The sequence below is a fragment of the Ursus americanus genome, chromosome 32, assembly GCF_024610735.1.
Source record: "Ursus americanus isolate L20-20 chromosome 32, mUrsAme1.1.p, whole genome shotgun sequence".
Lineage (NCBI taxonomy): Eukaryota > Metazoa > Chordata > Mammalia > Carnivora > Ursidae > Ursus > Ursus americanus.
The window spans coordinates 31620162-31640003 of NC_142158.1; the positions used below are offsets into that span (position 1 = coordinate 31620162).

Below are 19842 nucleotides of genomic sequence, written 5' to 3' on the forward strand. Positions count from 1 at the left end.
CTCCTTTAAGAAACAAACAGGCAAAGGGGGAAAAAGAGAGAGAGACAAACCAAGAAACAGACTCTTAACTATAGAGAACAATCTGATGGTTACCATAGGGGAGGTGGGTGGGGGGATGGGCGAAATAGGTGATGGGGATTACGGAGTGCACGTGTCGTGATGAGCCCCGGCTGATTACAAACTTAAAAAAAAAAAAAAATTAGGAACTCCTGGGCCCAACATCTGATACTGCTGCTCATTGGCTGTGTGACAGTGGAACATTATATAGCCCCTCTGAGTCTTAATTTCATTATCCATTAAATGAGTTAGTGTCACGAGTCTAGGAGAGCAGCACTCAGTAAATAATAAATACTGATTTCCCTGTACCTTTTAACTGTCCCCTTAGATCAATACTTAGAGCATCAACATCATCTCTGGAAAAACGGAAGAACAACCAGAGATCTGGGACAGTGGAGGGGAAATAAAGGACAGAGCGAGCAGTTACAAGGTGGGGCTGGCACGCCTGACCCACCTGCCCCATATTTCAGTTCTATCAACGATCATGGGCTCAGGGTATGTCAGCAGCTGCAAAGATCTGTGCTGTTTTTATATCTGATACGTAGCTGTGGTTTTTTACCTCACCGAATGCTCCTCTGCCTATTACTTTTAAGGACTCAAAATCTTCCAATCCAAGTCTTGTTCTCTTCAAACGGAGAAACTCTGTTTCCTTCCGAGCATGCGCTGATCTCCTCAGTCGCTTCTAATGGTTAAAGGGGGAGAGAGGTGGGAAGGGGAGGAGCTGAAACCGCAGATCCACGGCAGTCTCGCTTGTGACTGGAAAGCAGGACCACACCAGACTAAGCACAACCTTCTGAACCCTAAAGAGATCGCGTCTCTCCTCCCCAGCCTTTGGACACAATAACCAAACCATGATGAACAGATGGCTGCCTCCTCTGAGGACTCTGACCAATCTACTTCGGCAATCAACTATCCTAACTTTTCTAATGAAGAAAGAATAACAATCAATATTTTCCTTTCAACTCTGGTATATAAAATAAAAGGGTGTGGGTTTTTCTTAATTTCCCTCTGGGTTTGGTGTTTGTTTGTTTTTTTTTACACACTGGGGTTCATTTTATGCTCTATATTGCCTACAAGTTTTCAGTATTTTTCACCATTTTCCTGGATTCTATGATTCATTCCTATTTTTGAAGGCATTTCCACTGTCATTTCAGTTCCTTGCACAGTTTCTTAACTCTATTTTCTCCTACCACGTCTGCAGGCATTGGGGGAAGGGCTGGTTTGAAGAGAGATTTGCCTTGATGATGGTCTCAGAAATCTGCTCCACTTCTATAGAGACTCTGCTGTGATCTCCCTAAGTATGCTATAATTTGCTTTTGTAAATTTTAATGTGATCTCATCTCTTTCTTTTCTTGGAATTCTAAATCTAGTTAATTTATTACAACTGTGCCTAGATAAATCTTCCTCTCCTAGCACCTAGTAATGAATTTCTCCCTTTGCATGAATACCTAAATCCAGAAGTATACCAGCCCTCGTAAGTTCCTCTGTTACTAAGCCAAGCACCCTATGTACCAAGGCTAACAACTTGTTGGACAAGATTTGCCATGCTCTGTTCAAGGAAAAATTTCCCAATATGAATTACCTCTTCATCTTTTAGGCCTTCTTCTTCCATCACTTTTTCTAACTTCTTTTGTCTAAAAATAAACAAAGATATTTAAAATAACAATTGAATACCTTTCTGAAAAGTCTATATAAACACAGTATTTTCTAAGGGTAAAAACAGGTAAATCTCAAAATGCCTCATTAAAACAACAAATTATAGGGGTGCCTGGGTGGTGCAGTCAGTTGGACGACTGACTCTTGGTTTCAGCTCAGGTCATGATCTCAGGGTTGTGAGATGGAGCCCCAGGTCAGGCTCTGCGCTCAGCGTGGAGTCGGCTTGAGGATTCTCTCTCCCCCTCTCCATCTCCCCCTTCCCCCCTCCCCATCACTCGTGCACGCACGTGCTCTCTCTCAAAAATAAATACATCTTTTTAAAAAATTAGTTACTAAGTGAAAAGATTCCCACCCTTTGTTAGTTCTGCATTTTGACAAAAACTGTATAAGGTGTTAATGCAACAAAGAATCCTATTTCAAAATGAGAAGTTCTCTCTCTTTTTTAAAGTATTTCCTCCTTAGCAAACCACAAACAGCTGGTGTTTGATAACCTCTTCTATCAGGGTGTCTCTCTCCCTCACTGAAATCTACTTCCTTTTTTACATCTTCCTCCTCCTCCCTGCCACAAGCAAAGAGCAATAAACAACAGTAAAGACAGAATTTAGAGATTCAAGGAGAGAGGCAGGAGTGATCAAAACAGGCGGCTGTCAGCACTATTAGAACTTAAGACTCTAAATCCCTGCAGTATTAAACCTTAGAAACTGCACATCCGAGAACGTTTTTGACCTACAGTCTCACACTGATTTGATAAAATTAAAAGAAGAAAAATTTCCTTAAAGCCAATTCCACACAACCTGCATTTATTCAGAATGAATGAAAGCACATTGGCTGGGATCTCTATCCCTTATCAGCATCTCAGGTAACAGGCAATGAGCAGGACAGGGAAGAATCAAAGTAGGGAATACAGGACGCCTGGGTGCTGCAGTCAGTTGAGGGCACAACTCTTGTTTTCGGCTGGGGTCATGATCTCAGTCAGGGGATCAAACCCCTAGCCAGGCTCTGCGCTGGGCAGAGTCTGTTTAAGACTTGCTCTCCCTCTCCTTCTGACTCTCCCCACTACGCACTCCGTCTCTCTCTAAAATAAATAAATACATCTAAAAAAAAAAAAAGAAAGAAAGAAAGAAAGAGAGTACAGGAGGCAACAGCTTGTAGTCTAACGTGCGGAGGCTTGTAGCACTTCAAATGCACACTAAAAGGGCTGGCTCTTAGTCTGCAGACAACTAAGAGCGCCAGGGGCTTGTGTGTGAAGGAGTGATGTGATGAGGTTTCTATTTTAAAATGACAGCCAGGGTGCCCGGGTGGCTCGGTTGGTTAAGCCGCTGCCTTAGGCTGAGGTGATGATCCTGGGTCCTGGGATCAGGTCCCACATCGGGCTCCTTGCTCAGGAATGAGCCTGTTTCTCCCCTGCCTGCCGTTCCCCCTGCTTGTGCTTTCTCTCTCCCTCTCTCTGTGTCAAATAAATAAATAAAATCTTTTAAAAATAAAAAAATAAAATAAAAATAAAATGACAGCCAGCAGTAAGGAGCTGATGGACTGGCAGGGAAAGTAACTGACAAAGACTGAGGCAAACTAAAGCTCTCATAATGATTCAGATCTGGAGTCCAGATCTGGAACAAGGGCTGGAAACCCAGAACGAAGTGAACAGAGGTACGACAAAGATGACTAACTGGCAGTAGGAGTCAAAGGAAAAATCTTAGACTTGCTTGTGTGGGAGGATAATGATGCCACTAAACAAGATAGGAAACACAGAGAAAGGACCTCAGTAAGATAATGGGTTTTATTTGGGTCAATAAATACTTATTACAATAGTAATTAGTTAAAATTAATATCGTGTTAGAAATCACATTACAAATCCACAGGATCAGGTGATATATAACAAGTTGTGTCTAAGCTCTCAGAAGGTGAAAAGCTCTACTCTGACCCTGAGGGAAAAACAAAGGCCTTATGTGGCTTCCAGTCTGCCTACTTCTCTGGGTTCCCAGAATATTCTGTGATACGCATCTTTGCATGTTTATTGGAGGGATAAGGCCATACTGTTGGTACTTTCAGGAGTGTATGTTAACTAGCTGAAGTAGAGAAGAATAAAAAGAATCAAAGATAACATCCTGGCAAGAACTATAACTCAACCATGGTCAGCACTTTTCATGCCTCAAATATCAAACACCATCACATTTTCTGACTATATTTTTTTTGAATGACCACACCAGGGCTAAGAAGTCCAATGTGCTGTCATACAATGTGTGTCCCAGAGATGGCTGCTTCTGACAATATTTTAAACCTCAATTCAAACTAAAAAGTTTTTCATAGCCTGACTGCAAGTGTAATCAAATCGGTTTCTGTACCTACCTGAGAGTAAAGTTATCAGAACCAACTCCGTGAACACAATCAGATTCTTTCATTAGAAAAAGTATCCAGAAAAACCCTATCATGCAGAATTATCCACGGTAATGATTTATTGGGTCCAAGCCAATGAAGACCTTAAAGACACCCAAAATGGCAAGCATAGCCTAAAATGAGGCTTACAAGTGACATCCTCAGTGAGATGATACCAAGAAATTACTGTTAACTTTGTTAGATTCATGGTGGCATTACAATTATACAATTAAATGGCCATATTTTTAGAGACGTATACTGAAGTACGTAGGATTGAAATGACAGATGTCTGAAATTTGCTTTAAAACACAACAGCAAGAAAAAATAAAATGGAACAAATTTAACAAAATCTTGATAATTACTGAATCTGAGGAATATATGGGCGTTCACTGTATTGTCTTTCTGTGTGTGTGTTTAAAAGTGTTCATAATGAAAAAGAAAAGCAGGCCCCTCCACTGGTATGTCTCTGATCGAAGACCCAGTTTAGCTAACACTCCAGCCTTTGGTGAAGCCATTCTTGCACTCAACCCCAATGTTCCAGAGCAGAAGCCAGGGACAGAGACTGGCCACTTTCACACTTAGAGGCTGCACCCAACCTCACCCCATCACGGCCTTCCACGAGCTCTATTTATTTGCCTGTGAGCCCACTTCTCATAGAACACAATAAGATCTTTGGAAGGCAGGGCCCATATCTGAATCCTCCTTCTCCACTAAGAATAGTGCTTTGTACACAGCAACTTTATAAAATGCACGTTGCCAAATGGGGGGAAAAAGAAAATCAGAGTGTGTAACACCGTGCAGACACATTCCTGACTATGTGTAATTAGCCCCCTTTGCTAATCTTAATTTAAGTTCACCTCACAGCACAGCTTGATTCAGAGGTTGCACGGATGGGAGAAAAGGGCTAGTCCATTGTGCAAGAGCTGACTAGCCAGTACTTCTCATTTCTGTTGATGAGACATTTAAAACCAGGAAAAATAGTACAGAAATAAGCACTAGCTGTTATTTCCATGACCAAAATTGAGAAAATTCTCAAGAAATACCCTAAAAATGAATTTTACACAGGTTTTTTAAAAATCTCAACAAATTGAGATGCCTGGGTGGCACAGTCAGTTAAGTGTCTGACTGTTGGTTTTGGCTCAGGTCATGATCTCAAGGTCGTGAGATCATGCCCCGGGTCAGCTCCGTGGCTGGAGCTGAGTCCCCTTGTTCCTCTTCCTTTGCCCCTCCCCACTGCTCTCTTTAAAAAAAAAATCTCAACAAATTACTTTGGTTTGACTGAGACGGCTAGTCAGTGAATAACATTCAAAGGTCAAGACTTACTCATCTCTGGGACTTAAATAAAACTAACATTTGCTCACTAATAATAATCACATATTGCAGCTCAGTATCAGATCAGACCAAACACAGAAACAGGAAAACCGAGGTAAGAATGCCTAAAAGGAGTAGCAGACAGTGCTGGTTTTCAAAGGGTAAAATGTAGGAAAGTTCTTATTTGATTTGGGGGCAGGAGGGGAGGGAAGCATACCATTACTTCCTATGAAATTGGATTTTTGTGGCTTTAATTCATCCACCAAAATAGTTTTCATGAAGAACAGAACCAACACAGAATATTTTATGAGAAAAAAAATGTCGGCCTCCTAAGTTTTGATTTCAGGCTGCTATAAATTATTTTTTGTATGAATAACTAGGCAATCATCAATATTTACGGGGTACCTAGGATCACATAAGAGAGAGAACTGAACGCGAATTGCTGTTCCTAGATAACTTTACCATCTGAGGCAAAACAAAGATTAAACAAAGATGAACTTGCACTCCTGAGGGGTTCACTATAGCCTACCAGTGGCATTAACAGGAGGCCATCAGACACGAGGCTCAAGGCTTCAACTGTTTTTAAATCGATCAGTAGAACCTGTGCACTGTTTCTAAATCCACCCAATGTCCTCATATTCTACTTCTATACAGAAAACCATTCCTAAATGATTTTTATTCTTTCTTCTACCCCTAGGCTTTGGTTTCATCTTCCCTGTCGTTAGGTACGTTGTTTCAACAACCTAGTGCTCTACTGTAAATGGAGCAATGCAAAAGGTGCAGTGCCTACATGGGGAAGAAATACAGAGATTTTAAAGGCATCCAGACAAGACATATACAACGAAATTTTATTACAACCTGATCTCACAATTCACTAGCCCAACACTTACTTCAAACCACTCATCACATACTAGTGATAGTATTACTCATAATAAAATGTTTCTTTATCATTGATTGTCTCATATTATTTAAACTCTATTTATCAAGGTTCTATAACATTTCCACCCATAACATGAAAAAGCCTGAAAATCCATTTCTGACGGGTTTGGGTTTTTTGTTTTTGTTTTTAAGTAGTGGAGCCCAATGAGGGGCTCGAACTCAGAATCCTGAGATCAAGACCTGAGCTGAAATCAAGAGTCAGACACTTAACTGAGCCACCCAGGTGCCTCATCTAACAGTTCTTTTTTTTTTTTTTTTTTTTTTTTTTTAGATTTCATTTATTTTTTTGGCAGAGCACACACGCAGAAATAGGCAGAGTGGCAGGGAGAGGGAGAAGCAGGCTCCCCACTGAGCAGAGAGGCCGATGCGGGGCTCCATCCCAGGACCCTGGGATCCTGACCTGAGCCAAAAGCAGACGCTTAACCGACGGAGCCGCCCACGTGCGCCTACGCGCCCCCACGCGCCCCCCGACAGTTCTAATTGTCGTTTACTTACTACTGTGGTAGTAACTTCTGCCAATCACTGTTTTCCTTTTTTAATTTTTAAATTTTCTAGAAATAATAAAACCTAAAATAGTCTTATCAACTCGTATCAACAAACCCAAAACAAAGTATCAACTCATATTCAAAAAAAAAAAAAAAAGGCACCCAAAAAAAGGCACTAAATGAAAAAGATTAACAAGGAAATATCTGAAACCTTCAAAGTATCTACTGCTTTTTTTTTTAAGATTTTATTTATTTATTTGACAGAGAGCGAGTGAGCAAGCACAAGCAGGGGGAGGGGCAGAGGGAGAGGGAGAAGCAGACTCCCCAGATGATCAGGAAGCCCGAATCAGGACTCGAGATTCTAGGACTCTGGAATCATGACCTGAGCCCAAGGCAGACGCTTAACCAACCCAGCCACCCAGGCACCCCTACTGCTTTTTTTTTTAAATGATAAATGATGATTTGATAACAACAAAAATTACCAAAAACAAACATTCGAATCCTCTTAAATGTTTAACATTCTCTTCTTACAACTGTCTTTTGATTAATTTGGTCTTTAAGAAAAGCAAAACCACCAATGCTTTTGGAAGGTGTTTCCATCTTAAGAATCCAAAACAAAAAAGGCACTGATTTCAACTCATTTTTGGGTGTAATTTTAGTGTAAATCACAATGTAACACTTATTTTTTTTTTAAAGATTTTATTTATTGGGACACCTGGGTGGCTCAGTCGTCAGGCATCTGCCTTCAGCTCAGGTCATAGTCCCAGGGTCATAGGATGAGTCCCTCATTGGGCTCCTTGCTCAGCGGGGAGCCTACTTCTCCCTCTGCCTGCTGCTCCCCCTGCTTGTGCTCACGTGCTCTCTCTGGCAAATTAGTAAATAAATAAATCTTTTAAAAAAATAAAGATTTTATTTATTTGTTTGAGAGAAAGAGCATGAGCAGGGGGGAGAGACAGAGAGAGAGGGACAAGCCGACTCCCAGCTGATTGCAGAGTCCCACATAGGGCTCAGTCCGATGACTGAGATCATTACCTAAGCCAAAGTCCGATGACTGAGATCATTACCTAAGCCAAAGTCATATGCTTAACCAACCAAGCCACCCAGGCACCCCCACAATGTAATACTTATTAATAACATAAACAAAACCATACGTCATACTGTTCCTAGAGAATGTGATATGTATTAATAATGAACCATAAGGCAGAGCCAATAGGATTAAAAACCAACTATTATTAAATAAAACAAGGTTCAGTCAGTTGAGCATCCAACTCTGGGTTTCAGCTCAGGTCATGATCTCACGGTCATGGGACTGAGCCCTCATCGGGCTCTGTGCTCAGTGCGGAATCTGCTTCAGATTATTTCTCCCTCTCCCTCTCCCTTCTGCTCGCTCGAATGCTTGCTTGCTCTCTCTCAAATAAATAAATAAAATCTTTTTAAAATAAAAAAATAAATCATGGTGCCTGGGTGGCTCAGTTGGTTAAGAGTCTGACCTTTGGTTTCGACTCAGGTCATGATCTCAGATACTTGAGATCAAGCCCCACATCAGACTCCATGCTAATAAGCAGAGTCTGATTCTTGCCCTCTCTCTCTGCCCCCTCCCTGCTCACACACGTGCTCTTTCTAACATAAAAATAAATAAATATTTAAATAAATAAAATTAGTAACTTAATCAGAACTCATAGTATTTGTTTTGTAACTACAACACCAGAAACTCTATTTCGATAGAGTGGTTGTATTAAAAAGAACTAGCTGTCTCCAACAGCATGCCTCAAGATATACTGTGCAAATGTACCTTTGAATTCCCCATCGTCCTAACATAGGGCACTTGCCTGTTTCAATGAGCAGCAGCAAGAAGCCACCAGCTATAAACTATTTTGCATTTCCACATACAGATCTGCAATTTTGTCTAATCATGATTTACACCCTCATGAAGCATGTGCTTGCAAAAGCCCTTATCAAAATATTAGCATATCAAATCTAGCAACATACAAAAAGAATAATACATTACCATCAAGAGGGTTTTACCCCAGGAATGCAAGGTTAGTTTAACATGCAAAAAATCAGTCCATGTAATTCATCATATTAAAAGAATAAACAATGATGTAGAAGATGCAGAAAAATTATTTAACAAAATTCAACACCCACTCTAGTTAAAAACTCTCAGCCAACTAGAAATACAACCTCCTCAACCTACAAAGGGCATCCTTGAAAAACCCACAGGTAACATCACAACAAACAGTGAAACAGTGAGTGCTTTCACCCTTAAATCAGGAAGAAAACGAAGCTGTCTACTCTCACCACTTATATTCAACATTGTTCCTGCTATCCCAGCCAATCCAATAAGGCAAGAAAAAAAAAGAAAAGGTGTATAGATTGGAAAAGAAGAAGTAAAATTCTCTATTTGAATATGATGTGATTGTTTACACAGAAAATCCTAAGGAATCTACAAAAAGCTAGTAGAATAAATAAATTAGCAAATTGCAGGATATAAGGTCAATATACAAAATTCAGTTATATTTCCATATGCTAGAAGCAAACAATAAGGAAACAATTTTAAATATCCACTTAAAACAGCATCAAAAAAAACCCCAAAATACTAGTAACAGAAGAACAAAGTAACATGTAAGACCCCCACACTGAACACTACAAAACACTGCCGAGAAAAATTAAAGACCGAAGAGAATGGAGAGACATAGCATGTCCATGCATCAGAGATTCAATACTGCTGAGATGTCAATTCTCCCCCAAACTGATCTACAGATTCGATACAATTATAATCAAAATTCCATCAAGCTTTCCTCTAGAAATTAAAAAGCTCATTCTAAAATTTATATAAGGGGCGCCTGAGTGACTCAGTCGTTAAGCGTCTGCCTTCGGCTCGGGTTGTGGTCCCAGGGTCCTGGGATCGAGCCCCACATCAGGTGCCCTGCTCAGCGGAAAGCCTGCCTCTCCCTCCCTGCTCACCCTGCTTGTGTTCCCTCTCTCGCTGTCTCTCTCTGTCAAAATAAATAAACAAAATCTTTAAAAATAAATAAATAAATAAATAAATAAAATAAAATGTATATAAAAATGCAAAGAACCTAGAATATCCAAAATAATCTTGGCGGGGGGGAACAAAACAAAACAATGAAACTGAAGACTTACACTAACTAGATGACTTCAAAACTTACAACAATACTACAGTAAAGAAGTCAGTGTGATACTGGCATAGGGACAAACAGATCAATGAAAGAGAATAGAAAACCCAGAAACTGGAGCACCTGGTTGGTTTAGTCGGTAGAGCATGTGACTCTTGATCTAGGGGTGGTAGGTTCGAGCCCCACATTGGGTGTGGAGATTACCTAAAAATAAAATCTTTAAAAAAAGAAAAAAGAAAGAAAGAAGAAAAGAAAACCCAGAAATACACACACACTGCATGGTATTTGATTTTTGACAAAAATGCCAAGAATCTAATGGGGAAAAGGAAATGTCTATAACAAAGGGTGCTAAAACAACTGGATATCCATAAGGAAAAAAAATAAATCTCAACTCCCATCTCATACACTTATTAATTCAAGATGGATCACAGAACTAAATGTAAAAACTAAATTATAAAACTTCCCGAAGAAGATATAGAAGAATATCTTTATGGGGCGCCTGGGTAGCACAGTCGTTAAGCGTCTGCCTTTGGCTCAGGGCGTGATCCCAGCGTTCTGGGATCGAGCCCCACATCAGGCTCCTCCGCTATGAGCCTGCTTCTTCCTCTCCCACTCCCCCTGCTTGTGTTCCCTCTCTCGCTGGCTGTCTCTATGTCAAATAAATAAATAAAAATCTTAAAAAAAAAAAAAAAAAGAAGAATATCTTTATGACTTGGGGACAGCAAAGTTTTACTATAAAAGAAAAAAAAAATGCCAAATTAGATTTCATCTAAATTTAAAACTTCTTTTTTTTTTTTTTTTTAATTTAAAACTTCTGCTCATCTAAAGACACTATAAAGAAAATGAACAGGAGGGGCACCTGGGTGACTCAGGCTCAAATGGTTAAGCCTCCAACTCCTGATTTCGGCTCAGGTCATGATCTCAGGGTTGTGAGATCGAGCCCTGTGTTGGGCTCTGCGCTCAGCACAGAGTCTGCCAGAGATTCTTTCCCCTCCCTCTCCCTCTGCTCCTCCCTCGCTCTCTCTCTCTCTCTCTCTCAAATAAATAAAATCTTAAAAAAAAAAAAAAAAAGGCTGACACGGAGACATTTTGTTAGCAAAAATGTAAAGCAACTGGAACTCTCACAAAATATTGATAATATTCTGGAAAAAGGTCTAGCAGTTTCTTATGAAACTAAACGTATACTTACGTATATTTATGATCCAGCAATTCCACTCCTAAATATTTACCCAAGAATTGAAAACAAATGTTCACAAAAAGATCTGTACACAAATGTTCATAGAAACTTACTCAAAATAGCCCCAAACTGAAAAAAGCCCAGATGTTTATCAACAGAAGAATGTAAAAACAGAGGTGTAGTCAGAAAGCAGAACGGTGCTCCGCAATGTAAAGGAACAAACTATTGATACAACAGCAACATGGATGAACCTTGAAAACATTAGGCTGAGTGAAAGATGCCCTACTCAAATGAGTACTTACTATATGAAAACGTTTACATGCTCCATTTGTATGGAATAGGCAAGACTAATCTACGACATAAAAAAAATTACAACAGTGGTTGCCTGGGTTTGAAGGAACATCTCCAGGAATCAAAGAAGTTTCTGGGATGATGGTAATGTTCTATGTCTTGAGAAGAGTTTAAGTTCTACAGGTATATATACACATATGTCAAAACTCATTGCACGGTACCCTTCAGACTGCATTTCACTCAGTGTGGAACCCCACACCGAGTGTAGAGATTACTTAAAAGAAAGAAAAAAACACACTTAGAGGAAGATTATGCATTTTACCATATGCAAAATTTACACTCTCTTAAATATAAGTATTGAACTCATTTTTCATACAATCAGAAATATTCAGAAGTAAAACATACAGAAATCTCCAACATACTTTGAAGCACAGCAAAAAATTAAGATGGCTTAATAAATGGACAGAGGGATGGACAGATGAATACATCATACAACAATGAATGACGATTACAGAATCCAGATGATGTATATAAGGGTATTCAGCATATTAATCCTCCAACTTTTCTGCACTTTTGATAATTGTCATAATAAAATGTTGGGAATAAAATTTTAATTACGAGTTACTACATGAATAGTGTACACTGGATCAATAACAACAGGTTCCAAGTGATTAAGTGATTACTATGTGAAAAGCACTATGGTGGTTACTCACATATGTTATATATATAATATATACAAAATCCCCACAGCCATCCGGCAAGACAAGTATCCCCATTTTCCAGAGAGGGAACTGATACACAAAAAGAGTAAGAAACTTATTCTAGCCTCAGACAGATACTAAATGATAAAGGCAGGATTCTAAACCCAGATCTGATTCCGTAAGGGCTGCTCTTTCTGTTACATCATACTGCCTTAACAATGAATCCAAGGATTTGGCCCAATTAATTTTTTATACTACTATGGAATTCTGTGTTATTTTTTTCCCTAAGAGTTTATTTTTAAATAGCCTCTGCACCCAATGTGGGTGATCTACCAACTGAGCCAGCCAGGCGCCCCTGTGCTATTGACTAGTAGTAGAAATAAGTGGGTTAATAGCAAGGGCTTTGGAAATCAATGACACTGTCCTTCCATTGTAATGAGATAGGCTATTACATGGCTGCTGCTATTCTTATCTCCTTTCAACATTATGAATATGTCTTATGATATTAGACATGAATGCCAAAACCATGACACAATTTTCTCAAACACGGTTCTTTACCTCATTTCTCGTTCTTCGTGTTGAGCGATAAGGTTGCTGTAAAAATTCTCCAGTGTCACTTTGGTCATGGTCACCCTTTCCTTTGTGTGATTACTCATGGAGGAACAAGGTGTTGAGCCTGTCATTGCCATGGCTGCTAGAAACAAAAAAAGAAGAGGTATTAGTTTTGGAGTTAGAATCCACCAATTATACACTCTCCTAACCTACTGGTAGGAAAGAAAATTGGTACAAGTTTTCTGGAGGACAAGCATAAAATATACAACAAAAGCCAGACAAACAGAATACCTGGTGAAAGTAAGTATATATTAATGTCCTATGATTATCCCAGAAATACCAACTCTAGGTATAAGGCCTAAAGAAATTATCTCACAGGCCCTTAAGAAATGCACAAACTTGTGCATTACAGGAGATGTTTATTATGCCATCATTTGTGTTATAGGAAGTTGAAGCCAATTCAGTAATTTCCTTACTGTGGGTGCACGTAAAGAAATAACATGCAGCAGTCAGAAACAAATCTAGCTATACCTAAAATTGACATGAATATATCTTTCAAACATATAATTTTAAAAAGGAAGAGAACAAGATCACAATACCATAAATGTAAATTAAGAATATATAATACAGGGGCGCCTGAGTGGCGCAGTCGTTAAGCGTCTGCCTTCGGCTCAGGGCATGATCCCGGTGTTCTGGGATCGAGCCCCACATCAGGCTTCATCGGTGGGAGCCTGCTTCTTCCTCTCCCACTCCCCCTGCTTCTGTTCCCTCTCTCGCTGGCTGTCTCTGTCAAATAAATAAATAAAAATCTTAAAAAAAAAAAAAAGAATATATAATACAGGGCGCCTGGGTGGCTCAGTTGGTTGGGCATCTGCCTTCGGCTCAGGTCATGATCCTGGAGTCCCAGGATCTAGGCCATGTCAGGCTCCCTGCTCAGCGGGGAGTCTGCTTCTCCCTCTGACCCTCCCCCCCCATGTTCTCACTTTCTCTCACTCTCTCATTCTCTCTCAAATAAATAAAATCTTAAAAAAAAAAAAAGAATATATAATACAGACACAGTATAATTCTTTGACACCCAATAATCTACCTTGGAGAAATCAAAGGCCCATAAGGATTCATACAGAGGGGGTTCAATGTAGCACCGTAATGACAAAACTTGAATATCCAACAACAGAATGGATTAAATAATGAAAAGTCCTATAATTAAATAATGAACAAATTAAAATGTGTTTGAATGTTTAATGTCAGGGGAAATGTTTTCAACCTAAACAGAAGTAGGTTACAAAACAGAATATATACCATGATCTCAATTTTACTAGATGTGCACAGAATTATTTGCAATATTTATCAAAATGTTACTAACAGCATAACTCTAGGCAGTAAGAATGCAATAGATCATTTTACTCTTGTTTGGGCTTTTCCACATTTTACATACTCCCTTCGATGAGCATGTACTATTACTGTTAAATTACCAACAACTTCTGAAGATTTTATTTTTAAGTAATCTCTCCACCCAGTGTGGGGCTCAAACTTACAACCTCAAGAGCTGCATGCTCTACTACTGACTGAGCCAGCTAGGTGCCCCCAAATTACCAATAACTTTTAAATTTATATCATTTCTACAGTTTAAAAAAAAACTATAACTAAGATGCTCACCTACAGGTATTATGTACTCTGACATGTCTTACGGTATCTGATAAATGCATGCCATTTGGATTTACAAGTTAAAACAAAAAACCGTGATAAAAACAATGTTACAAAGAAAAAACCTGAATCATAAGTTTAGTGATGGAAGATTTCTTAAAAACAAAAGACCCTAACTTCCTCGTTTTACATATGAGAAAACTGATACCAACAAGGTTTAAATAGCTTATAGAACATTTTTTTCCTAAATTTAAATCTCATTTTCCCCCAGATATTTTTGCCAGCCCATCCTGTGGCACTTGGCCGGACCATTCACCAATCTGGACTTGCTCCAGCATCGGCAATAATGCTCAATATTTTATCCTTATCATGCCTTCCTCCAACATGACTTGCCTCTAAGTCTGTCCTTTCATCCCAGTATAAAGCTGAGTAAAAATCAGGAGGGGCCAAAGGCCATTTTCAAAGATAGTACACTTTATGAAAGTTTCCTTAAGGTTCTCCCCTTAATACTTAGCAGCTTTTTAACCTATCTCATAGACTGAAGCTATTAAGGAGTGTGCAAACACTTATTATTACTAAGACAAAAGGCTTAACATTAAGCAATTTTATTAAAAGATATTCAGGGGAAAATCACCTAAAAGGATAATACTTTCAGAGCAAAGAGATTCAAAATCAAGGCTCTACTTCAAACATTTTTATTCATCAAGTGCCAAAATTATCAGTAATAACAAATGCAAGAAAGTGAACTCAGCTCTACCTGACTATGTTATTTGTTACAATGTTATTTTTTATGGGGAAGTTTCTGCTAATACCGAAGCAAACCCAAATATTTTTAGGATATCAGTAGAATTGTTTAAAGACCTCTGGTTTATGAAGCTTGGGTGTGGTTCCTTATTTGTCAGCCTGTACCCCCTCCACCCACAATGAAAACCACATGCACTCTAAGTCTAGTGAAGAAATTTTCAAACCAGATTTAAAAACAAGTCTGAAGCAAGGGAGTGAGTGCTTTGTACTCCTCCCTTGTCTGAACATTTCTAGAGACCTTTTTATGTACACATATATGTGGTTACATTTTAACAACTAAAATTATTCAACATAAAAATGCAACTGAAGTATTTAAACCTAAGACAAACAGTGCCTTTCATATAATAGGTGGTTAATAAATGTAAATTGAGCAAGTTAATGATTTTTTAGTTGTCAACAAAAGAACAAAATTACATTTACACTGATAAGTATATAAATACTGGGGTGGAGAAAGTTTTTACTCATTTAAGTCACTGGCATGGCTTTCAAACTTTTAAGAAGATTCACAGGAGGGGCGCCTGGGTGGCACAGCGGTTGGGCGTCTGCCTTCGGCTCAGGGCGTGATCCCGGCGTTATGGGATCGAGCCCCGCATCAGGCTCCTCCGCTATGAGCCTGCTTCTTCCTCTCCCACTCCCCCTGCTTGTTTCCCTCTCTCGCTGGCTGTCTCTATCTCTGTCAAATAAATAAATAAAATCTTAAAAAAAAAAAAAGAAGAAGATTCACAGGAGATTAAGTGTACTCAAAGACACTCATGTAGCAGGCCAACAAATTTTCTAGCAGAACGATTTTCAACCTTCACATACAGTCTCTAATGTAATGGCAAGGTTGCACTATCCTTCCCTTTGACCTTTCTTCAAAACCTCCTCCTCCTCCCCTTCCTCCACTCATAAAATGATTAGCCTATTCTAATAACCTTTCATCAAAAGATACAATTACTACTGCCCTATAGCAATTTATAGCTTTACTGGGTCAACCAAGTACTTTTTATAAGACAGAGCTTTCCCTCACACTTTTGATACTGACCTACAGGCCACTGGAGGCCTCTTCCCTATTTGTTTCATTCTCCACCTCTGCAGAATTAGGGAATAGACAGGTAAGAAATTCTTAAAAGTTTTAAAAAAATTTAACAAAAGGATGTGATCTTCAAAAGTTAGGGGTACATACTGCAAACATAAAAGTAGATCAAATGAAAACCATTGTTTTATTCAACCTAGATGGTTATCCTTGGTTGACTGACTTTACAATGGTACTGTTATCTCTATGGATGCCCCTTCCCTCACCAATTCTTTATTTCTTTGTGACTGACAATCCAGTATCTTTCATTTGGGCAAGTGAACATAGATACGATTCCTTAAGAATCACATATCTTATTAATTTCTCCTCCTGAAGTGTAAGCCACGGGAAAGCGAGCATCTGTCTTTCACTACTTTTAACATCCTTCTCCCATCTTATGCACAATGCTATCCACTTAGTAAGCACCTTATAAAAGATTTGCTAAGAAAGCACTCATCTTTCCTGACCATTACTAGGAGTTGAGAATACGTATGTATGATGGGGATAGAGCCAGAAGGTGAAATGGTTTTCTATACAAAGTTGGAGGATAGAGTACTGGTCCTTTTATGAGTGGAGCCTGTTATCGTGGTGTTTGTTTTTTTAGGGAAACGACATCTACTGCCTGGCTAATTTTAAATCGCAGCCAAGGTGAGCTGAAAGGGAGGAAGCGCAAGGTTTACCTCACTTCAACCTTCCTCTGTACATTTCAAAAACAACAAGTTTCTCTTTGTGTCTTTTAGTCAATTCAAAGTGCAAACGGGGAGATCTGATCTCTCTACGAGCTGTTTCTGCACACTTTCTGACACAGACTTTCCTCTAAGTCCTTACCGACTTTCCTTTTCCACTCTTTTCTTTAAAAAAAAAAAATCGTCAATTTCCCTGTGATTCTAAGATTATCTGAAGCCCAGTACCCTAAGACTAACCATGGGGAAGGGGACGACTCAAAGGAACCACACCCCAAGACGGGCTTTCCACATCTCTGCCTCACACAACAGCTCTTAGGTTCTCAGACCCCCGAAAAAAGAAAAGAGGTGGAAGCTGGTAACGACTGAGATCCCAGAGGAGACTTGAGCGGCTTCGGCCAGCAGACAAAGCTGGCAACATGGAAAAGAGAAGAGAGCCTGGCTCCCCGCCCCAAGTGTACAAAAAGAAAGAAAGAACGGGGTGGGGAGCCTGAGACTGGGACAATGTGGCGAGGACCGACAGGGGAGGCTCCGAAAACCGGGAGAAGGGGGCTGTCAGTAAGGTGAGGAGAGCGGCCGAGGGGCCGTCAGGACAGGGCTGGTAAGAGGGCGCCGGCGGGAAGGGAGAACCCCCAAAAAGAGTCGGGCGGCGATAAGGGGGACAGCCTGGGATGGACTGAAGACAGCGGCAGCAAGACACTCACCAGAGCCCCGGGGAGGAAGAGCCCCGGACAGCCGCAGACGCCGGCCGGGCCAGTGATCTCTCTCGACGGGCGGACAGGCGAAGCCCCAGCGGCAGCACCCTGCCAACCAGAGGAGAGGTTGGGGTCTCTGAGGCAGGGGCCGAGGGGCGGGTGCGGGTAAGGACAACAGGAAGCTCTCCAACTGCCGGAAAAGACGGCAGCGCGAAGGGGCCAAGGCAGCCGAGTCCCCCGCCGCGTAGAGGGGCTGGCGCGGCGGCCAAGGGCCAAGACTGCGCAAGCGTGACTCCCAGCGACGCGGCGGGGATTTCAGGACTGCGCGTGCGCGGCCGCGCCGCACCCACTCTCCCCGCCTTACCTGAGCAGGAGAGGCCGTGTGGAGGGCAGCAGTGTGAGGTGTGGCGCGGTTTCTGGGTGGGCTAGGCTGGGCTCGGGGGAAGGTGCCCATTGTTTTCTGGTTTCTTTGTGTGTTTGCTTTATTTGGAAATAATTATAGACTCACAAAAGCTGCAAACTTAATACAAGGAAGTCCCGGGAACCCATCACCCGCCCAGCCTCCCTCACCATCTTACATAACTACACTACATTATCAAAACCAGGAAATTGACATTGGCACAAAACAACTCACTCGACCAATGCAATTGACTGGATTTAGACCTTCCTCGGATTTAACCAGTTTGCCGTGCCCTCATTTGTGCATCGGTGTGTGCTTGGCGTGCTCGCCTTCATCTGCAGTTCTTCTAAATCGTATCACTTGTGTAGTCGTCATCCCCCACCTTCCCCTAATTTTTGATTGTCGTAGCAATAAGTCGGCTAGAGCCCTGGGTCCCATCTTACTCTTCCTTAAAGTGAGGACTAACACACCATACTTGGGATCTGGAGAGCTCTCATAGCATTAGGCCATCAGGAGGGCAGCCCAGTGTGCACAGAAGAAACGGCTTTTCAAGGCTAGGCAACGGCTTAGTCTGTACCACCTCGGGTAAAGAGGTCCCAAGCCTTTGGACACTCACTCTTTCCTTGAGAACGGAACACAGTGCTCTTGACCAGAAAGTGTCAGGCCCCTGGAAACAAAGATGAGTAAGATATGACGATGGCTGCCTGCCTTCAAAAAGACCATGTGGGAAGCAAAATGTGCAAGTCATTCATTAGGGTATTTTGTGCTAGTTTGGTGCCTCACTCTTGAGTAATTGTAAGACTATAGAGCTTGGTTTTACCCTTCAAGCTTGGGGTCCAGGGCTTTATTTCCTTAATGGTCTTAGAAACCTAGGCTTTCCTTAACTGCTTTCATCTTCCTAGACTTCAAAGCCCCAGTTTCGTTTTGTCTCGCTTCATACAAAAACCACTTCACCCTTCATTCTCTCTGCCCAAAGGCCCTTCTCCCCCAATGCCTTTTGTCAAAGTCCTACCCGTCCTTAATGACTTAATAACAGTGCAAGATGTTTGCATAGTGCTTTTCAGTTTAGAAACCCCATTCACTCATTTCATCTCAGTTCATCCTCACAAGTCTTTGGCAGGTCTTTGGTAGAATGAGTTTTTACACATAAAGTAACAAACTCTCGAGAAGCAAAGTGACTTGCCTGAATTGTCACAGCTAGTAAAGCAAGCAGCAAAGAGGGGAGTCCCATTTTCTGATTGCAAACCCAATGTTCTTTCTGCTTTCCCCTTTCCCCAGCTGAAACCTTATCTTTTCCTTGGAGCCTTCCCAGTTTCACAAGAGAAATTTCATCCTCTGTTCTCTATAGTTCTGTATTAATTTATCTGTACCCTAACTCTGATAAACACTAAGGTTTTCCTCAAAATAGCTCAGCCAGAATATGCTGCTCGTCTCTTGTAGGCTCCCTCATGGCCGAGAAGTAGGTACAAAACTTAAATGCCACCAGTCACGTACCCACCCCAAACCGTGAGTTGGACACAGAAGCGAATGTGATCTGACCCTAAACCCATGGGACTGGGCCTTATTTGCCTCCCTCTACTACTGATGTGGTGGGATCCTTCCTTTATTCTACATGCTGATATTTTGTTCATCATGCATCTTTTGCATTAATTTTTATTTTTTTAAACATGGCATTAAAATATTATTTCGATTACTGAGGCTTTGGCCACCCTCATAAATCTTATACTAAGATAAGTGTCTTGCTCACCTCACCCTACTCCAGACCCTGGAAAGATCACTCTGAATCCATTCTGGTTAGAGTGTAGGTGCTCCATACAGCTTCTAGAGACCTTCATAGAGGTCTCGGGCCACGGTTGTGCCACATGGCCACACCCTTCCTGGGA

General features: G+C 40.8%; 1 protein-coding gene across 4 annotated transcripts in view; it reads right to left on the reverse strand.

Annotated features, from left to right (window-relative positions):
• Nucleotides 1-17842, reverse strand: part of STK38 (serine/threonine kinase 38) — a 40291-nt gene extending 22449 nt beyond the window's left edge. For 3 of the 4 annotated variants that reach the window (XM_045777813.2, XM_045777811.2, XM_087858181.1), the window contains exons 1-4: nt 17569-17842; nt 12686-12818; nt 1640-1691; nt 617-739 (exon numbers count right to left, since the gene is read on the reverse strand). In XM_045777813.2, the coding sequence (XP_045633769.1) occupies nt 617-739; nt 1640-1691; nt 12686-12816 (306 nt within the window). In that variant the 5' untranslated portion in view covers nt 12817-12818; nt 17569-17842. Of the gene's footprint in view, nt 1-616; nt 740-1639; nt 1692-12685; nt 12822-17568 lie in introns of all 4 variants that reach the window. The other variant, XM_045777812.2, reaches the window with a different exon arrangement.
• Nucleotides 17843-19842: the final 2000 nt, after the last annotated feature.